This window comes from Camelus bactrianus, chromosome 5, assembly GCF_048773025.1.
Source record: "Camelus bactrianus isolate YW-2024 breed Bactrian camel chromosome 5, ASM4877302v1, whole genome shotgun sequence".
In the NCBI taxonomy this organism is placed as follows: Eukaryota; Metazoa; Chordata; class Mammalia; order Artiodactyla; family Camelidae; genus Camelus; species Camelus bactrianus.
This window is the reverse complement of record NC_133543.1, coordinates 104,834,445-104,849,987: the sequence shown is the minus strand read 5'-3', so window position 1 is coordinate 104,849,987 and position 15,543 is coordinate 104,834,445. Positions and strand designations below refer to the sequence as shown.

General features: G+C 54.1%; 2 protein-coding genes across 27 annotated transcripts in view; both read left to right on the top strand.

Annotated features, from left to right (window-relative positions):
• The window catches only part of PASK (PAS domain containing serine/threonine kinase), a 34,351-nt gene extending 26,659 nt beyond the window's left edge, over positions 1–7,692 (top strand). For 12 of the 13 annotated variants that reach the window (XM_074364702.1, XM_074364701.1, XM_074364705.1 and 9 more), the window contains 4 exons: positions 2,005–2,204; positions 4,876–5,009; positions 6,447–6,593; positions 7,138–7,692. In XM_074364702.1, coding sequence (XP_074220803.1) covers positions 2,005–2,204; positions 4,876–5,009; positions 6,447–6,593; positions 7,138–7,244 — 588 coding nt within the window. In that variant the 3' untranslated portion in view covers positions 7,245–7,692. The remainder of the gene's footprint in view (positions 1–2,004; positions 2,205–4,875; positions 5,010–6,446; positions 6,594–7,137) is intronic. The other variant, XM_074364699.1, reaches the window with a different exon arrangement.
• Positions 7,693–10,241: 2,549 nt separating this feature from the next.
• The window catches only part of MTERF4 (mitochondrial transcription termination factor 4), a 79,707-nt gene continuing 74,405 nt past the window's right edge, over positions 10,242–15,543 (top strand). For 3 of the 14 annotated variants that reach the window (XM_074364716.1, XM_074364713.1, XM_074364712.1), the window contains exons 1-3: positions 10,242–10,582; positions 11,767–12,247; positions 13,955–14,139. In XM_074364716.1, coding sequence (XP_074220817.1) covers positions 10,562–10,582; positions 11,767–12,247; positions 13,955–14,139 — 687 coding nt within the window. In that variant the 5' untranslated portion in view covers positions 10,242–10,561. Of the gene's footprint in view, positions 10,583–11,766; positions 12,248–13,954; positions 14,140–14,838; positions 15,502–15,543 lie in introns of those variants that run through there. The other 11 variants (XM_074364718.1, XM_074364719.1, XM_074364724.1 and 8 more) reach the window with 9 other exon arrangements.

Genomic DNA, 15,543 nt, shown 5'->3' with positions numbered 1-15,543 from the left:
TGTAACGTGTTGCTATATGTAACCATGGATTCACAGTTTCGTGGAACTACATGAGTGCATATAAACGTAACACGCACAGTGCCGGTGTTCAGTGTTGTGCCCCTCAGCTCCAAATCCAGGGGTCTGCCCAGCAAACGGCACCGGGGTCAGGGCAAGGGGGCTGCAGGGACAGCAGCTTCTCTTCCGGATCAGGTTCTGATGCTCTTTGCGTCTAGTAAACCTCGAAGAAACGCCCATGTTTACAGTGACGTGTGGTTTCTGTTTCCTGACTGGAGCCGGACGTGTACTTGTGCATGTGTGTCTGTGTGTGTACACGTGTGCAACCACACCTCTGCACACGTGTCTGTGCACACGCGAGTGTACAAGTGCACGTGCACATACCCACGTGTCTGTGAGGATGCAGGCATGTCTGTATGTGCATATGTGCATATAAATGCACATTTACCTGTTCATTTGAAGTTAACTCAGCTTTGTTTACCTGACACGAACTACTGCTTCTGACTCAGAGACACTCGTCCATAAATGCAGAGTCGTCTCTGATGAACTCAGTGGCCGCCTGGCGCCTGTGGAGTCTGTCGATTGGCCCGGCTGGTGTCCATAGTGCAAATGCAGTCAGAGCTTGACCGAGTCTTGCTCATTCTTAACAGAGACGCTGCTCTTGTTGCCGTCTTTCACCACCTGTGCCGGGCAGGCACACGGCGGTGTGCTCGGTGTGTTCTGGTAGCTTCCCCTTTCACAGTGGACGCTAGCACACTTGGCTTGTTGATGTGAAGCCATTTCCTGTGGAGTGACTTTAAGTCCATGTTGTTGAGGATCCCGCACATGCTGGGGAGAGCTTGGCTGGCACCCAGTGCTGGTCTTTGAGAAGCTGCCAGAGTCTTTAATAGGGGTTTGGAGACGTGGCTTCTGCTCCTAGCTCCACTTGAAGTTGCCACATGAACTCCAGGCAAATCACCTTCCTCCCTGTGAACCAAAGGTGGCGGACTCAGGCCTTCTCTAGGACCCCTCCCGCTTAATGCCCAACACACACGCATTAAAGTGCCCACAGTGTGTCTGTGGCTTCTACTGTGTGTGGTCTGTCTTTCCTCCCAAGACAGTCATCCTGTGTGTCACACGGGGCGTGAATGTCTGCTGGGGCGGTCTCCTTGGTAGCAGCAGACATAACTTAAATTCATGGGCTTCTCTGGGGCGTCAGTGAAAGGGCACAAAGCTTCAGTGATGCAGGATAAATAGGTCTTCGCGATCTGCCGCACAGCACGGTCTGTATGGTATCCTTAAACAGTTGCCAAGAGGGTAGACTGTCCATTAAGCGTCTGTGGGGCTGCACCCCACAGGCCTGCAAGGCCTGGACTCACCCAGCTTCAAGCCCAGAGCCAGTGACAGAGACATCAGTGGTTGAGTGGATGGGGGTGCTTACACGTCTGAAGCAAGGTCCTGGAGCGACATCCCAGCCTGTGCAGCAGACGGCGCGCGGGACATGGTGACCGGCTTCGCTCCGGGGGGGAGGGGCAGGTTACCAGTTACAGGGGGAACTGGCGCCAGGTTGGCTCATCAGTTACCAGGGAAACCAGCAGAGGGGCAGGCCCCTCGCTGCCCCTTTGATAAACTGTCTGGTGGAGATGTTCTGATCTGAAGACTGGGGTGGGGGCATGTGTGCAGGCCGGTCGGTCCAGAGGGTCAGTGGTTGAGCAGGGGGTGTGCAGAGAGCAGGAGGCCTGCCCCCAGTGACCTTGTCATGATAGTAACGGTGAATAGAGACTGAAGGGAAGAGTCACATATTGGTGTTGCTGCCTGGTAGCCATGCGGCCGTGGGGAGCATGCCCGGGACTGCTCTGCCTCCTGCTTGGGTGGTGTCTGCAGCAGCCGGGGCCTCTCCTGTCACCCATGTGCTGAGTTAGAGAACTTTCTTTTTCTTTGTTGTTGTTTTTCCTTGTTAATCCTTAATTGAATAGCCTGTTTTACTCGAGTTGCTTTTAAAAAGCCCCTGGGGCCTCCGGGTTTCAGCTGGTGTCAGCGGTGGGCTACCTGCACTCGCAGAGCGTCCTCCACCGGGATATCAAGGACGAGAATGTCGTCATCGCTGAGGACTTCTCCATCAAGCTCATAGACTTCGGCTCGGCCGCCTACCTGGACACGGGCAGGCTCTTCTACACCTTCTGTGGGACCATCGAGTACTGCGCACCCGAGGTTCTCCTGGGAAACCCGTATGTACCGCACTGCAGCCTGTCTCCCCTGCCCTCGGGGCCCTGCGATCGCTTGGACTGTAGGTGGAAAGATGGTCTCCGTTTGTGTCTCTTGGTGACGGATGAGGGTGCTGGGTGATAAAGTATGTTTTGGAGAACAAGTGGGCAGGCAGGCTGGCAAAGGAAGACTGACTGTTCAGGGGAGGCTGGGTGGTGGACACAGGGGTCCGTTGTATTGTGTTCTTAGCTTCTATGTTTGGGGTTTTATATAATTAAAAGTTAAGAGAAAGATAAAAGAGTCCCCAAACTTGGTCATCTTCAAGTAAGTGAAGAGGATTTTTTTCCATTGGTTTATTTATTTTGATGACAGAAATAATAATCTGTTCAGATAAAATGTTGTTGGGCGGGCCATACCAGGGCCCAGCTCGGGGCCTGGTTGAGAAGCCCGCAAGCTGCAGGGTCCCGGCCTGGGTAGGGCCTGGTCTCAGGGCACGTGGGAGGGACAGGACGCTGATTGCTGCTCAGCTGCTGCTGGGCCTCAGTTTCTCAGCGTGTCCTGCTACGCATGTGGGGGTTTCTGTCTTGTCTGCATATAAACCAAGTGAAGTGGACTTCAGTCAGGTCCAGACAGAGGTATTTCCCAGTGTCCCCTACACCTACTTTAGAGAGGTGGTGTTGGGGTGTCTCTCCAGGAGGCCTGTGGTTAGAGAGGCTCCAGAGCGTCGTGTTGGCCTTCACCGCCTGTCGCCGCAGCCTCTGTGCTGCAGCCTCTGGTCCTGTTCCCGAGTGACAGGGGCCACCCAGACGGACCGGCATTTAAACCCCAGCAGTCCGAGTCTGGAGTGTGGGCTTGTAGTCGCTGCTGCCTCCAGGCCATGCCTCAGGCTCACGAGAAACCCTGCAGCAGCAGTGTGAGATGCTACCAGGGGCCTTGGTCATGGTGTCTGCTCAAACCATGCTTCATTTCCAAGGCAGGATATTCGCGCTGAGTTCCCTGAAAGCCCTCTGCCTAGCCCAGCCCACTGCACGCCGGGTGGGCCCCTGTGAGCAGAGTGCCCGGGCATTTTGTCCACAGCAGGGTGTGGAGGGAGCACAAAATAAGCCTTTTCCCTCATTTCTGTGGGTGTCCGGAGCCAGCAGACGGTAGGAAGTTGTGGGGGGTGTAGTCTAGGAAGAGCCTCGGAGTTTCTTTTCAGATAAAACTTGGTTGCCTTGACACTTCAGCTAGTGTCCTATGGCGGCTGTCAGGTCATTGGTGTTGGAGGTGGACTGCGTGTCCCCTGTCCACAGCCTGTCTGCACCCCCAGCCCGGGCAGTGAAGCCCCGCGGGGAGCGCTGGGTGGGGCGCTTCTGCACGTGGAGGCTCAGCCTCGTGCTGCTCAGCGCCACCGCCCGGCTGTCCCCCTTCCTTGCCAGCCCCTCTTCCTCCACTAGACTTTGGTTCTCCATCGTTTTCAATCCCACCCCATCCTTGGGCCGAGTCCTCCCTCTTCATTTTCACAGCCTTCTGCTCTGGGGGCGGCACATCTGGCCACCGCCTCTTTATAAATAGGTTTCTCCTGGCCCCCGGCCACGCCCGGGCTCACGTGGGGTCGTGGAGGCAGAGGTGTGGCCTGTGGCCTGAGGGAGTTACTGTTTGGTCGTTATAGCAAGAGCTCACTGACCGCTGTTCTCTTCCACTGGGCTTTTGTCTTTAACCTAAAAAACTCTTGAAATCTTTCTGCAGAGCAGAAATGACACAACACAAAAACTGTCGAAGCTGATTTTCTTGCTCCAGCACCCCGTTGCTGGCGTGAGGTCTGTCCTTGTGGCCCTGGCCCCTCTTCTCTCTCGGGGCCCAGCCCTCCCCAGACTGAGATCGCCAGGCTCTCTGTGGCCCCTGGAGGGCAGAGGTCGTCGTGCTGACTCTCTTCTCACTGATTCCTCTCAGCCACTAAAGTGGTGTCTAAGTGTGTGGTCTGGCAAGAGGATGCTGCTCCCGCATCTCCAGGCTGGGCCACCCCGCGCTCTGGACCCAAGCGGCCCACCTGTGGGGCAGCCCAGGGCTCCCGTGCACGCCCAGCAGTAGGCTCGCCTCTTCTGCATGAAGTGGGGGTGATGCCCCCCTGCCGGTTTGCTGTGAGGCCCAGGGCTGAGCCATGTGGAGCCTGGCCAGTGCCCAGTAGACAGCAGCCGGGAGGTGGGTGCGGACCCCGAGGCAGTGCACCAGGGGCGATGCCTCCCCAGCCGCCCCGCTCCCTCCCTCCATGCCTGCCCTCTTGCTCCATTCTCTTTCTGCTGCTGTTGCCTCACCAAGCCCTTGAGGGTGTCTCCCCATGATCACCCTCCACACCCTTCTGAAGGGCACCCGCCCTGCCCTGAAGCCACCTGGTGAGCTGAGCTCCTGAGGGCCTGGCACTCGCCCGCTCTCCCAGGTCCTCTCTCCACCTCCTCCAGGAAGCCCCCCAGGGGGACATGCTCTGCGTGCCTTGTGCACTGTCTTCTGACTTCTGTCAGCGCCTGCCTGCGTGTGGGGCTTTGCTTTCCCTCTCCTGCCTCGGTGCCTGGCTGTGGGCGGACACACAGGCTCCTGAGGACGTGGGCAAGGATGCAGCCCTTCTCGCTGGGAGCTGCCCTCAGGTGACCTGTGGGGTCTGGGGCTCATAAGCGGGGCTGGTCCGCACCCCCGAGTGCTTCCTCTCCCTCCTCGCAGTTACAAGGGGCCGGAGCTGGAGATGTGGTCCATGGGCGTCACGCTATACACGCTGATCTTTGAGGAGAACCCCTTCTGCGAGCTGGAGGAGACCATGGAGGCTGCCATCAACCCCCCGTACCTGGTGTCAGAAGGTGAGCTCGGGCCGGGCAGCGGGTGGACGGCCGCAGTGTTGCTCTTACGCCCTGCCTTCCGGAGCAGCACCCCTTCGTCCATGCTGGTGACTGGCGCCCTCTCTCTTCCATTCCTGTCAGACTCTGATCCACCATGAGAATAACCTGGATGTGATTTAAAACCTTACGACACACCTTTAATTTAGGGGAGTCTCTCCCTTTGGACCATAGGGGCCCCCTTCTGAGGGACAGACATGAAACGTGGCCGTGCCAGTGACTAAGATCACCTTCAGGGAGGGGGGTGATGGATGGACTTGACCCCCAGCCGCTCCTGTGGAAGCCTGGCAGGCTAGCACCTCAAGCCCTGTGAGCTGGCTCCCTGCGGGGCCATGACTGGCGGTTTGCATCTGCGGTGAGGACCAAGCCGGAAGGCAGGCCTGGAGTGGGCCCCTCATGACTTGCCCCTGGAGGAACGCCAGGGAGCTGGCCAGGAGTAGGGTAGGATGCTGGACCCCAGGGCCCCGAGGTCTCCTGGTCTCCATGTCCTGTGATTCCAGAGTAGTCACTTACCATCATGAGCAGTGAGGAGACAAGCCTGTGCCTTGGGTTCTTGGTTTAGGTTAGAAGCCTGTGTCTCAGTCTGTGCAGGCTGCCACTACAGGACACCACAGCCTGCGGGCTTACACCACAGACATCGGCAGCTGCCTTTTCTGTGTCCTCACGTGGTAGACAGAGGGAGCAAGCTCTCTGGTGTCTCTTCTGATAAGGGCACTGAAGCAGTTGTGGGGGCCCCACCCTCAGGACCACACCCAGCTCTAATCGCCCCCAAGGGCCCCACCTTCTAATACCAGCACATTGTGAGTTTCGGGATCAGAGGACACAGTTCAGTCCAGAGCAGCCTAGATTTGGAGAGCTTTGCTAACCTTCTGGGTTTCTGTGGTCCCGTGGCTCTGGCAGCCCACCATTCCTCCCAGAGAGACCGTTCCTCCCAGACTGGCTGTTCCTCGCACTCGCTTACCAGGCTCCCAGGACACTCACTCAGAACAGTGAGGCTCGGAGTGGCCCTGGCTGAGGTGACACCCATACTGTTAAAGGAAACAGGACCCGAGTCCAGACTCAAAGCTGGGGGCTCTTCCCAGAGCTCGTGCTTCCTTCCTGTGGAGACGGGCTGGGCCTCTCCTGTCATGTGATCCCCGTGTCAGCAGCTGTGCACAGCGAGCCCCGCAGAGCAGGCTGAGGCCAGGAACCCCCCACACTGGTGTAGTGAGTGAGGTGGGATCTTGAGCTCCAAGCTGGAGCGCTCTTTAGGAAAAGGGTTCCAGCGCCCCCTCCTGCCCAGTGAGGCGCTCGTTGGGGAGACCCAGGGCCTGCAGTTTTGACGTGCGCTCCACTTGCCCCAGCCTGGACCCACCTTCAGTCTTGTGGCCACATGCATAGGCTGGGTCTTTATGTCCCCAGATCTCATGAACCTCATGTCGGGGCTGCTGCAGCCTGTCCCCGAGCAGCGCACCACCTTGGAGAAGCTGGCCGCAGACCCCTGGGTGACGCAGCCCGTGAACCTTGCTGAGTACACCTGGGATGAGGTGTGTCGAGTGAACAAGCCAGGTGAGAGGCGAGGGCCTCGCACCCCAGGCTGCTTCCTGGGTGTGGGGAGGAGGGCGAGGCTCCCTCCATGCTGTCCTGGACATGAGTGTCAGGGCCTAGAGCTGGCTTGTGACCTGTGAAACAAATTCCAGAGGCCCCTCAACACCACCAGGGTCCTTGGAGGGTGGGTGAAGGTCTGTGGGAGCCCCCGACAAGGAGTAACCTGGAGAAGGGGTTGGGGGCTGGGGGCAGAGGGTTTGAGAAGTGCAGCTGCCATGGTCTGAGCTGGCTGAAGGGGCTGGTGAGGCCGCAGACAACGAGGGCGATGGTTGGGGGATGCGGGGGCCCACGGCTGGGCAGCAGCAGCCCAGGGTGTCCATCCCCGCTGCTCGGAGTGGGCAGACGAGGCTACTGTTGGTGGCTCTGGGCGTGGAATCTGCAGTGGGGTCCGAGAAGCCCGGAGCACTGCCGGCCGCGTCCCCCTGATGTCTTCTGCTCTTAGGAGTTCTTCCAGAGAAAACCAGAGTGCTTTAGCACATGACCTGGTGTGTTGTTCTTTGTCTAGAGAGCAGAATTCTGTCCACTGTGGGTCTTGAGATGGAGGCCAGGAGCCCGCGCAGCGGTTCGGGCCCAGAGCTGCACAGAGCCCCGTGCACCAGGGCAGGCCCCTGATCGCCAGGCGGACCCCGCTTCCTGCCGCACCGCGTCAGTCAGTTAGGAAGTCCTACTATTTTCAGCTCCTTCTGTTCAGAGAAAGTGAGTTCTCAACAATTAGGCTCAGTTCACCTTCTAAAAACTCATATGCAAGCTTGATAAATGTTAGAACAAAAGCTAGTATTATATTAGGTTTATAAAATAGACCTGGAATTAATTTTTTTATGACCTTGAAAAAACTTCTAATTTTTAATTGAGTTTTGTACTGTCAAAGGGCTTTTAATTTGTGAACTTCCAAAAGGCATAAAAGAAGTTTTTAATTCTCTTTCTACTTTGGTGTATATGTGCCTATGTTTTTGTTTCCTTTGACTCAGTATTGTAGAACTGGTTAGCCAAATGACCAGACTGTTTCATTAATTTATTTCCTTGAACGTTGTCCAGATTAAAGGAATTTTGCTAGTAAACAGCAGTGACTTGGACCACATGAATTCTTCTGCAGTGCTGGGATGGAAAGCGCTCTGTGTCTTTATTTTTCCTTTGTGCACCTCCCCTCCTCCCCCTACCCCACACACAGCTGGAGAGAGGTTCAACCTTGGTCAGTCTGGGGGTCCCTCCTGTGGGTGGGCCCAGGGCTCTGCAGCTTGTTCAGCTTAAGGAGACAGAAGGGTCTGGGGTTTCGGGCATTTCCTGTCTCCCGTGCATAGCTCGCCAGGGCCGGCCCACCATCTGTCTAGGCTCTGCTGTCCACCCACGACTCCCTCCCAGAAGCCCCAAGCCAGCCCAGGCCCGCCTTGGCAGCCATGTAGGGTGTCCAGCCCTGACTGCCCCCCACTCTTGCTCAGGCCCAAGTGCTCTTGTACTCAGATACTCCTCCTGTCTGGGCTCCAGTTCCGCCCTCCTGAAGCAGGATCAGCGAGCTCAAGCACATGAAAGCCAGTGCTCTGTTCTGTGCTGTGTTGGAGGGGAGGGAGTGGTTAGCGGTGGAAGGGAAACCTTTCATTGTTTTCCTGCTGAAATAGCAGGAAGAAAACAAAACCCAGAATGAACCCCCACACCTTTTCCCACATGTCATCACCTTCTGCAGGTTCCCAGGCTTTGGCACCGAGCTCCTGCAAGATGCCCAGGGGCCAGGCTGCCTCTGCTACGACCTGTGCTGTTTTCTAGTGTTCATTTAGGAAGCATTAAACTGTCTAAATATTTTAGAATGCTCGGAGAACAGTTGATTTTATTCTCAACTACTTGGGTACAGGATATCACCACCCCCTTACTTTAGGAAGTGCTGCGAAGTTTCCCTGCTGTCTCGAGAGACCGTTCCTCCGTCCGTCAGGGACAGCAAAGGCAGGGCTTTGGAAAGTGTATTTTTTAAAATGTGTAGTAGGAAGTTAGTGATATTGTCTGTTCAGAATCAAATGAGTTTTCTGACGTTCTAAGAACTCTTCAAGAGTGGAAAACAAACAAACGTTTTTCTTAGTAGTGTTCATGATGTTTGTAACACATTAGAAGTTACAGAATTTTTTTCAGTCAGGTGTGCAATGTGCTGAAAATGCAAATCCTAGGTCTCCAAGAATTGTTACTTCTTTATAAGAAAAAATAATTAAAACTTATCTGACCTGATGGTGGTAGAAGGTCTGATACTTTGAGAGTATTCTTTGTAGAAAGAATCCAGATAGAAAAAATTTAAGGCTAAGGATGACAGATTTTCCTTTCCGTGTTCCAAGTGTGATTCCAGAGAGCAAAGTTTTCATAGGGCTCTGAAGATGCTGGTGGCTTTTTAGAGTAATCCCTGTGTCCCTGCCACTCCTATTTCTAGAGCTGGATACCTGTTTAGGTTCTGTGATTCCTTCCAGGGAGTAGGGGTGGCACACGAGATTTTCTTAGACTTCGGGTGTAAAAGCATTCACATAATTTGTTTTGAGGTACTGACAGCTGGATGTTTTAAGAAGAAAATTAGAGTGAAAAACCCAAACAACAAAACCAATTCTTTGGTTCCACACAGTTTACAACCTTCCTTTTCTTTGATATAATTCTTTGGTAAAAAAAAAAAAAAAAAAATACACTTTAGCACCCCATCCAGTGCCTGGCACAGGGCAGGTATTATATAAATTGTATCCGTGCAAGAATCAAGTCCTTTTTCTCAGCTCAGAAACAAGTAGATAAAACAAGAAGAGATCTTTACAAATTAAGGTTTGGGTTTACGAGTGATGGAATTTAGGCAGCTTTTTATTCTTTTTCACCACCATCCCCTTTTGAAAGATGTCTAGGCTCTGTATCTGAACTATTACACAAATCTAGATGCAAAATTTAAGAATGAATACAACCACTGGATTTCATCCCAAGAGGAAACCAGACTCCTGAGTTGGGAGGACTTCTGGAGTTCTTCTGGATAGTTTAAACACTTCTAGAGCGTAAGAGACAGACAGAGACCCCCCTCAGTCTTGTTAATCAGTTTTAGAAACAGACCCGATTGATGTAAAAGGGTGTTTATTTGGGTTTGTTAGGACTGCAGCCCGGGAGACACTGATTCAAGAAGCGCTTGAATTATGTTCTGCTGGATGACAAAATGTGGCAAGTTTATAAGGCAAAAACTGTAAGGCCGCTGTTCATTAGATGAGTTGTTCATCAGGAATTAAAACTGGAGCTGGCAAGAAGTAAGGGTGCTGGTTAAGTAAGGACTGGTTGGGGTCTGAAACGGCGCATGGTTACAAGGGGTGGACTTCGAGACCACCAGGTTGCAGCTGGCAGGTGGCCGCGCCTTGGGTCCAGTACAGATCACAGGAAGTTCAAGGTCTCAGTGCAGAGGCTGAGACCAGGTCCTCAAAGGCCACTGGACTGTATTTTCTATGCCCGGACCGATTATTCCGTTGTAGTTTCAGTTTGTCATCAATATTCATGTTGCATACAGACCTTCACACAAAATCTGAAGTAACTATCTGGACGGGCTCCATTTTACTCAGATGCCCTGTCCCTCCGAGTGAAGCTGCTGTGGGAGGAGCTCGCCTTCTGCGGTGAAGCTGCTGTCGAACCGGGGAGCGCCGGCCTCCTCCAAGGCTGGAGTCCACCCCGCCGCTGCTCCCGGCCAGGAGCTCCAGAGAGCAGGGAAGCCGGGCAGCGCAGGCACCAAGCAGAGGAGCCGCGGCCTCGGGCCCCCGGGGCGAGGGGGCAGCGGCAGGCTGCGGCGCGAGGCCCCGGGCAACCGACCCACGTCGGCCCCGTGCGGAGGCGGGCGGTGCGGAACGCGCTTCCCGCGCACTCACGCCGGCGAGGGGGAGGCCGGAAGCGGCGGACCGGGAGAGCCCCGCTTCCGGCGTCAGAGGCGGGGCCGCCGACTCGGCGCCATGGCGGTCGTCGGTCGGCAGGTGAGGTGGCGCCGCGCGCCAGGGCCCCTCGCCGGTCGCAGAGGCAGCTTCCCACCCGAGCCTCCACCACCTGGTGCCGCAGCCGGGCCGGCGGCGCGCTCTGCTCCGTCAGTGCGGCGTTAGCCCGCTTGCCCCGCCGCGCGCTGGGCGCAGCCCCGGGTGGAAGCGGCGGAGGGAGCGGCTGCGGCAGGGCCAGGGCCGCACGGGGCGCCGCGAGCCGCGAGCGGGTGGGCTTGGCTGACCGAGGGCGCTGCGACGGCGGACGGGGCTGGGAGGGGCTGGGCACGGGACGCGAAGGGTGCTGCGAGCCTGGGCGCGGGGCGCCCGGCCTGGTACGCGCCGGCCCGCGTCTCTGAGAAGTCCTGAGGTAAACGGCGTTCTGTGCAGTTCGCTGACTGGCTAACGGGATTCTTTCTGTGGAATGAATTTAAGTACGTGAATCTGGAGACTAGTATGAGGTCCAGATTTTTCGGATGTGGGTACCAACTCCGGTCTCCAGAGTTGGCACGAAAATTGTTTTAAACTAGAGACATTGGAGATTCAGCAGCTACAGAAAGCAGCTTTCCTGGAGCTTCCCGTGTCTCACTAAAAGCAGAAACTTCCGGGAGTGAGAGTGCCTGGCGAGTTTTATGGCCGCGCGGGGAAAAAAGAGAAAGACGCTTGCATCTGCATGAACACCGCAGACCTGGTCCTGTTCCCCTAGAAACCCACCCGTAGAAGCCTTTTCTTCCCCTCCCTCTCCCCGTTACGCTGGCCCCTAACTCTAACCGTTTAGGGAGCTGCCTCTTTTGTGAGCCCCCGTATAAATGAACTTTACTTGTCAGTCTGTCAGGTTTCAGGCCCCCCAGCACTGAGCCGTATAGGGTGGAGGGAGAGACACCCTCTCCCCCTGGTGGACTTTACCTGGTGGCCTTGAAATCAGTCTCCCCATCCCTCCTTGCCCCGACTCCGCAGTTACAGCAGCCAGAGCTAACCTCTGTGCCCTTGCAATGCTTTGCTCTGTGTGTGTGAACTTTCTTCTCTGCAGGCTTTTTAAGTCCAAATATGGCTTTGCAGATTGCTTATAAAAACTGTTACGTTTGTGTGCAACCAAGGCACTAAATACCCTGGCTCAAAAATCCTGTGATGTCTGTTACATTGGGGGTAAAGAGGAATTAATTCCCTTTGGGGGCTGTGTCTCATAGGTCTTTGACTGGCACCGCCTGATCCCCCTCACCTGGGCCCTCGTTGCTAGGCGGACTCCTCATCTTGGAGAACAGAAAAGGACAGCTGCTTTTCTTTTGCGTAAACTGACCACAGCCTCCAGTGGAGGGGGCCTTGAAGATTCATCCTTTGCTGAACCCAGAAAGTATGTGCAGGAACCAGAGTGCAGGACGAGGCTTGTTCAGCACCTCCTTGAGAAGCAGAGGACTGCCGTGGAACGAGAGGTCACCAGCCCCCTTCTGGACATGGGTTTCAGTGAAGTGCATGTTAATGAGCTGCTCAGTATACAACCAGGTACCCACCCTCAACAGTTGCTGGACATCATTTCAGAGTTAATACTCCTGGGTCTGAATCCGGAGCCCGTGTATGTGGCCTTGAAGAGAAGTCCTCAGTTATTGAAACTGCCTATAATGCAAATGAGGAAGCGCTCCAGTTACCTGCGAAAGCTTGGGCTGGGAGAAGGTATGAGGAAGTGCAGATTTTATGTGTAGTACCGAGGAGGCCAAACTAGGGAACCAATATCCTAGGGGAGGAGGATTAGGGGAGGTTACTGGGGGAAAGTCCTGGAGAGGAATGTGATTTGGCTTGGAGGTGAGGAAGAGGGGTGACCTCTGTGGAGGGCATTGCAGGAGGGGAGGGGGGAGTCGGGTGACGGGCGGGGACTCTTGGCTGGTTTGTTCCCTGTGGGGGCTCCAGTCTAGAGTGGAGGTGGGCACGTGGTGTGTGCACAGCGGATGTCAGTATGTGACGTTGGTTTGTGTGCGTGTGCGTGTGTGTACTCTGATGTTTACATTGACTTGAGGTGGTCCTGCTGCTTTGTGTCTGATGTAAAGCCAGAGCCTCACAGAGTTCCTTGTAAAGACTTGGATTTCAGCGAGGTGTCTCGATTTACTGAGGAACAGGAGATCTCCCCAGATTCCTGGGAAACCGGTGGAGTGGCCATTCCCCCCAGCCAGCCACCCACACCCAACTTGATTCAGGCCTCAGGGATCCTAGAAGTTCATTGGATCTCTTTATGGACCGTCTGGAGAAGGAGGCTGAGGGCTCATGAGGTTCTCCAAGGACCCCTGCCCACTTTGACCGGACGAGTTCCACTATTCTTTTTGTTCATTCTTGACTCGTGCTGGTAAAATATTTTTTGGGTCGGGGTGGGGTTAAAAGGTTTGGGGATCCACCATCTCAGGATCTCCACAGGCCTCCTTCTCCAGAAGGTAAGCGAAAGACGGTTGTGCTGTTTCTCTCAGCAGATGACCTGCTGCAGTGTAATCTGAGAGGCTAAACCTAATGCTTTCTGTGCTGTGATCAGCAGTCAGCACGCTCGGCATGGCCTTAGGCTGCGAAGATCAGGTGTAAACTCCTGAAATTCATTCCTGACATGTTTTAGCAAGACAGTGACTGACTCAGCTGTTAGGAGGATTTTAATTAACGGTTTAAATAAGTGGTTTTAAGTTTTTAGGTACTAAATTCTGCCTAGCTATCAATAGGAAGACCATGTTGCCTAGTTTGACTGAGATAGTCTCAGTTTCTACCAGCCATCCTAAAGCAGTTACTAATAGGGCCTCTTTCATTCAAAAGTGCCCTAGTTTAGAAAAAAGTGTGTGGTCACTCCGCTAACCAGGAGGCCAGTCTCTGTGGTAGTGCGGCCTGCTTCCTCCCCTTGTTATGTGAATTATCATTGTAAACACTTTTTCATTGAGTTCAGGCTCCTCGGTCTTAAGAATGTTGGTTGTGAACATTTCAGTGATTATTTTATTACAGAAGGAAACACGAACCCAAAGCCCCAGCATGGGGGAAGCTACTGTCCCATCTTACTGTCTGGCCTTCCCAGTAAACCCCTGTGAGATTCTTCCTAGGTGAGGAAAGCAGGAGGAGACCTAGAATATGAAGTGGGTGCCTTTCAGGGGGGAGGCCAGGAAGAGGCATCCTCTTTACTGCAGGAGGGAGGGTTGGTGCGTCTGAGAAGTGAGAGGGGGTCTGTGGGGCGTATCATTCTGGCCCCTCCTCTTTCCGTGATGCTTCTGGGAAGACGTGTCTGAAGCTGGCACTCGTTCTGTGGAGGAGGAGATCCCTGTTTGTTTTTTAAATCTTGGCTTGAGTTGGGTGTGGCTGGCCCATTGAGTTTCTGGAGTATCCTGAAGTTATGTACTTGCCGTTTATTCTGTTCTGCAGGGAAACTGAAGAGGGTGCTTCACTGCTGCCCTGAAGTGTTCACCATGCGTCAGCAGGACATTGACAGCATCGTCAGGGTTCTCAAGGAGAAGTGCCTTTTCACAGTGAAGCAAGTGGCTGAGATTTTGCACAGATGCCCCTGTGTTCTTCGGGAGGACCCCACTGCGCTGGAGTACAAATTCCAGGTGAGGAGGGCTGATGGAGGATTAGAGTGGTCGCAGCAAGTCTCCAAGCGTGGCCTGGGTCACCTGTGTGGGTGAGAAGGCTCGCACCCGTCAGGGCAGGTGGACAGTTGAGGTGAAGGGCTGAGCCCCTCTTTGCACCCACCAGCCAAAGAGAATTCGGCTCTGGTTCTTTCACTTCTTTGCTGCAGTTAGTACCTCTTTTGTAGCTTTTCTGCCATTAGCAGCGGATGCTCCAGTCCCGTGCTAGAGTCCAGAAGAGGCCTGTTTGAAATGGCTAATTTTACAGCAGCTAAACCTCCTACCTTCAGGCCTGTGTTGCGTGTTGGTCTTAGGAACGTGACTGTGACACTGTCCGCCCTCATTCCTTGGAAATAGTTATGAGGCTTAGGTCGAATCTCCAGATGCTCTATAAACTTTTTGCCCGTTTCCCCATACTCACTGTTTTCCTTTCCCTGTCTGAAGAGAAACAGAACTTCATTTCTCTTACCTGCCCCTTTATTTTCTGCTGCATTTTTCGCCACGTGAATAGAAAGTGCTTTGAAGCTGTCCGCTACTGTACAGACACGGTGTCATGGAACGTTCCGCCGCTTTAGCTAGGCCGTTCTTTCTGAGTGCTTTTGGGCAGTTCCCGTTTACTATGGATTAGGAACCTAAAAAGGTTTCTGCACCTGAGCTTCCTAACCATATCTGTGTCTCCAGTATGCCTATTTTAGGATGGGGGTTAAACATGCGGATGTGGTGAGGACCAATTTCCTGCAATACTCCATCACCAAGACCAGGCAGAGGCACGTGTTTCTGGAGCGCCTGGGACGGTACCAGACCCCCGATAAGAAGGGGCAGACGCAGATCCCCAACCCTTTACTCAAGGACATTCTCAGAGTTTCAGAAGCTGAGTTTCTGGCCAGGACAGCCCGTTCTTCTGCTGAGGAGTTTGAGGTTTTTAAGAAGCTCTTGGCTCGGGAGGAAGAAGAGGCGTCTGCAGGCCACGTGACTGGTGATGAAAGTCTGGAAGAGGACGAGGAGGAAGAGGAGGACGAGGAGGAGGAGGAGGACGAGGAGCGGGAGCTGTGATGGGAGGACTGGCCTGAAAAGAGCTCAGAGACATCAGAGTATTTTAATTTTCTCAAAGTTTTCGGGAGCTTCACTTGAATCTTCTCTTAAATCTTCTCGGGTTAGTTTTCATTCTAAAAGTGGTCTTTTGATGAAAAGTTATTGGAAATAACCTGAGAAGGAGACAGGCCAACTAAATAGCAGATGCGTCAGTTTGACCTGCTGTCGGGTTTCTGTGGGGAGGCCCCTGTTCCATCTTGGGATAAAAGACTGACTTTGAGCTCTTAAAATCAAAGGGACTCAAAACTTCAACATTTGTTTTTTCTCTGTCACCTGTGTTGAGATGATTCTGAG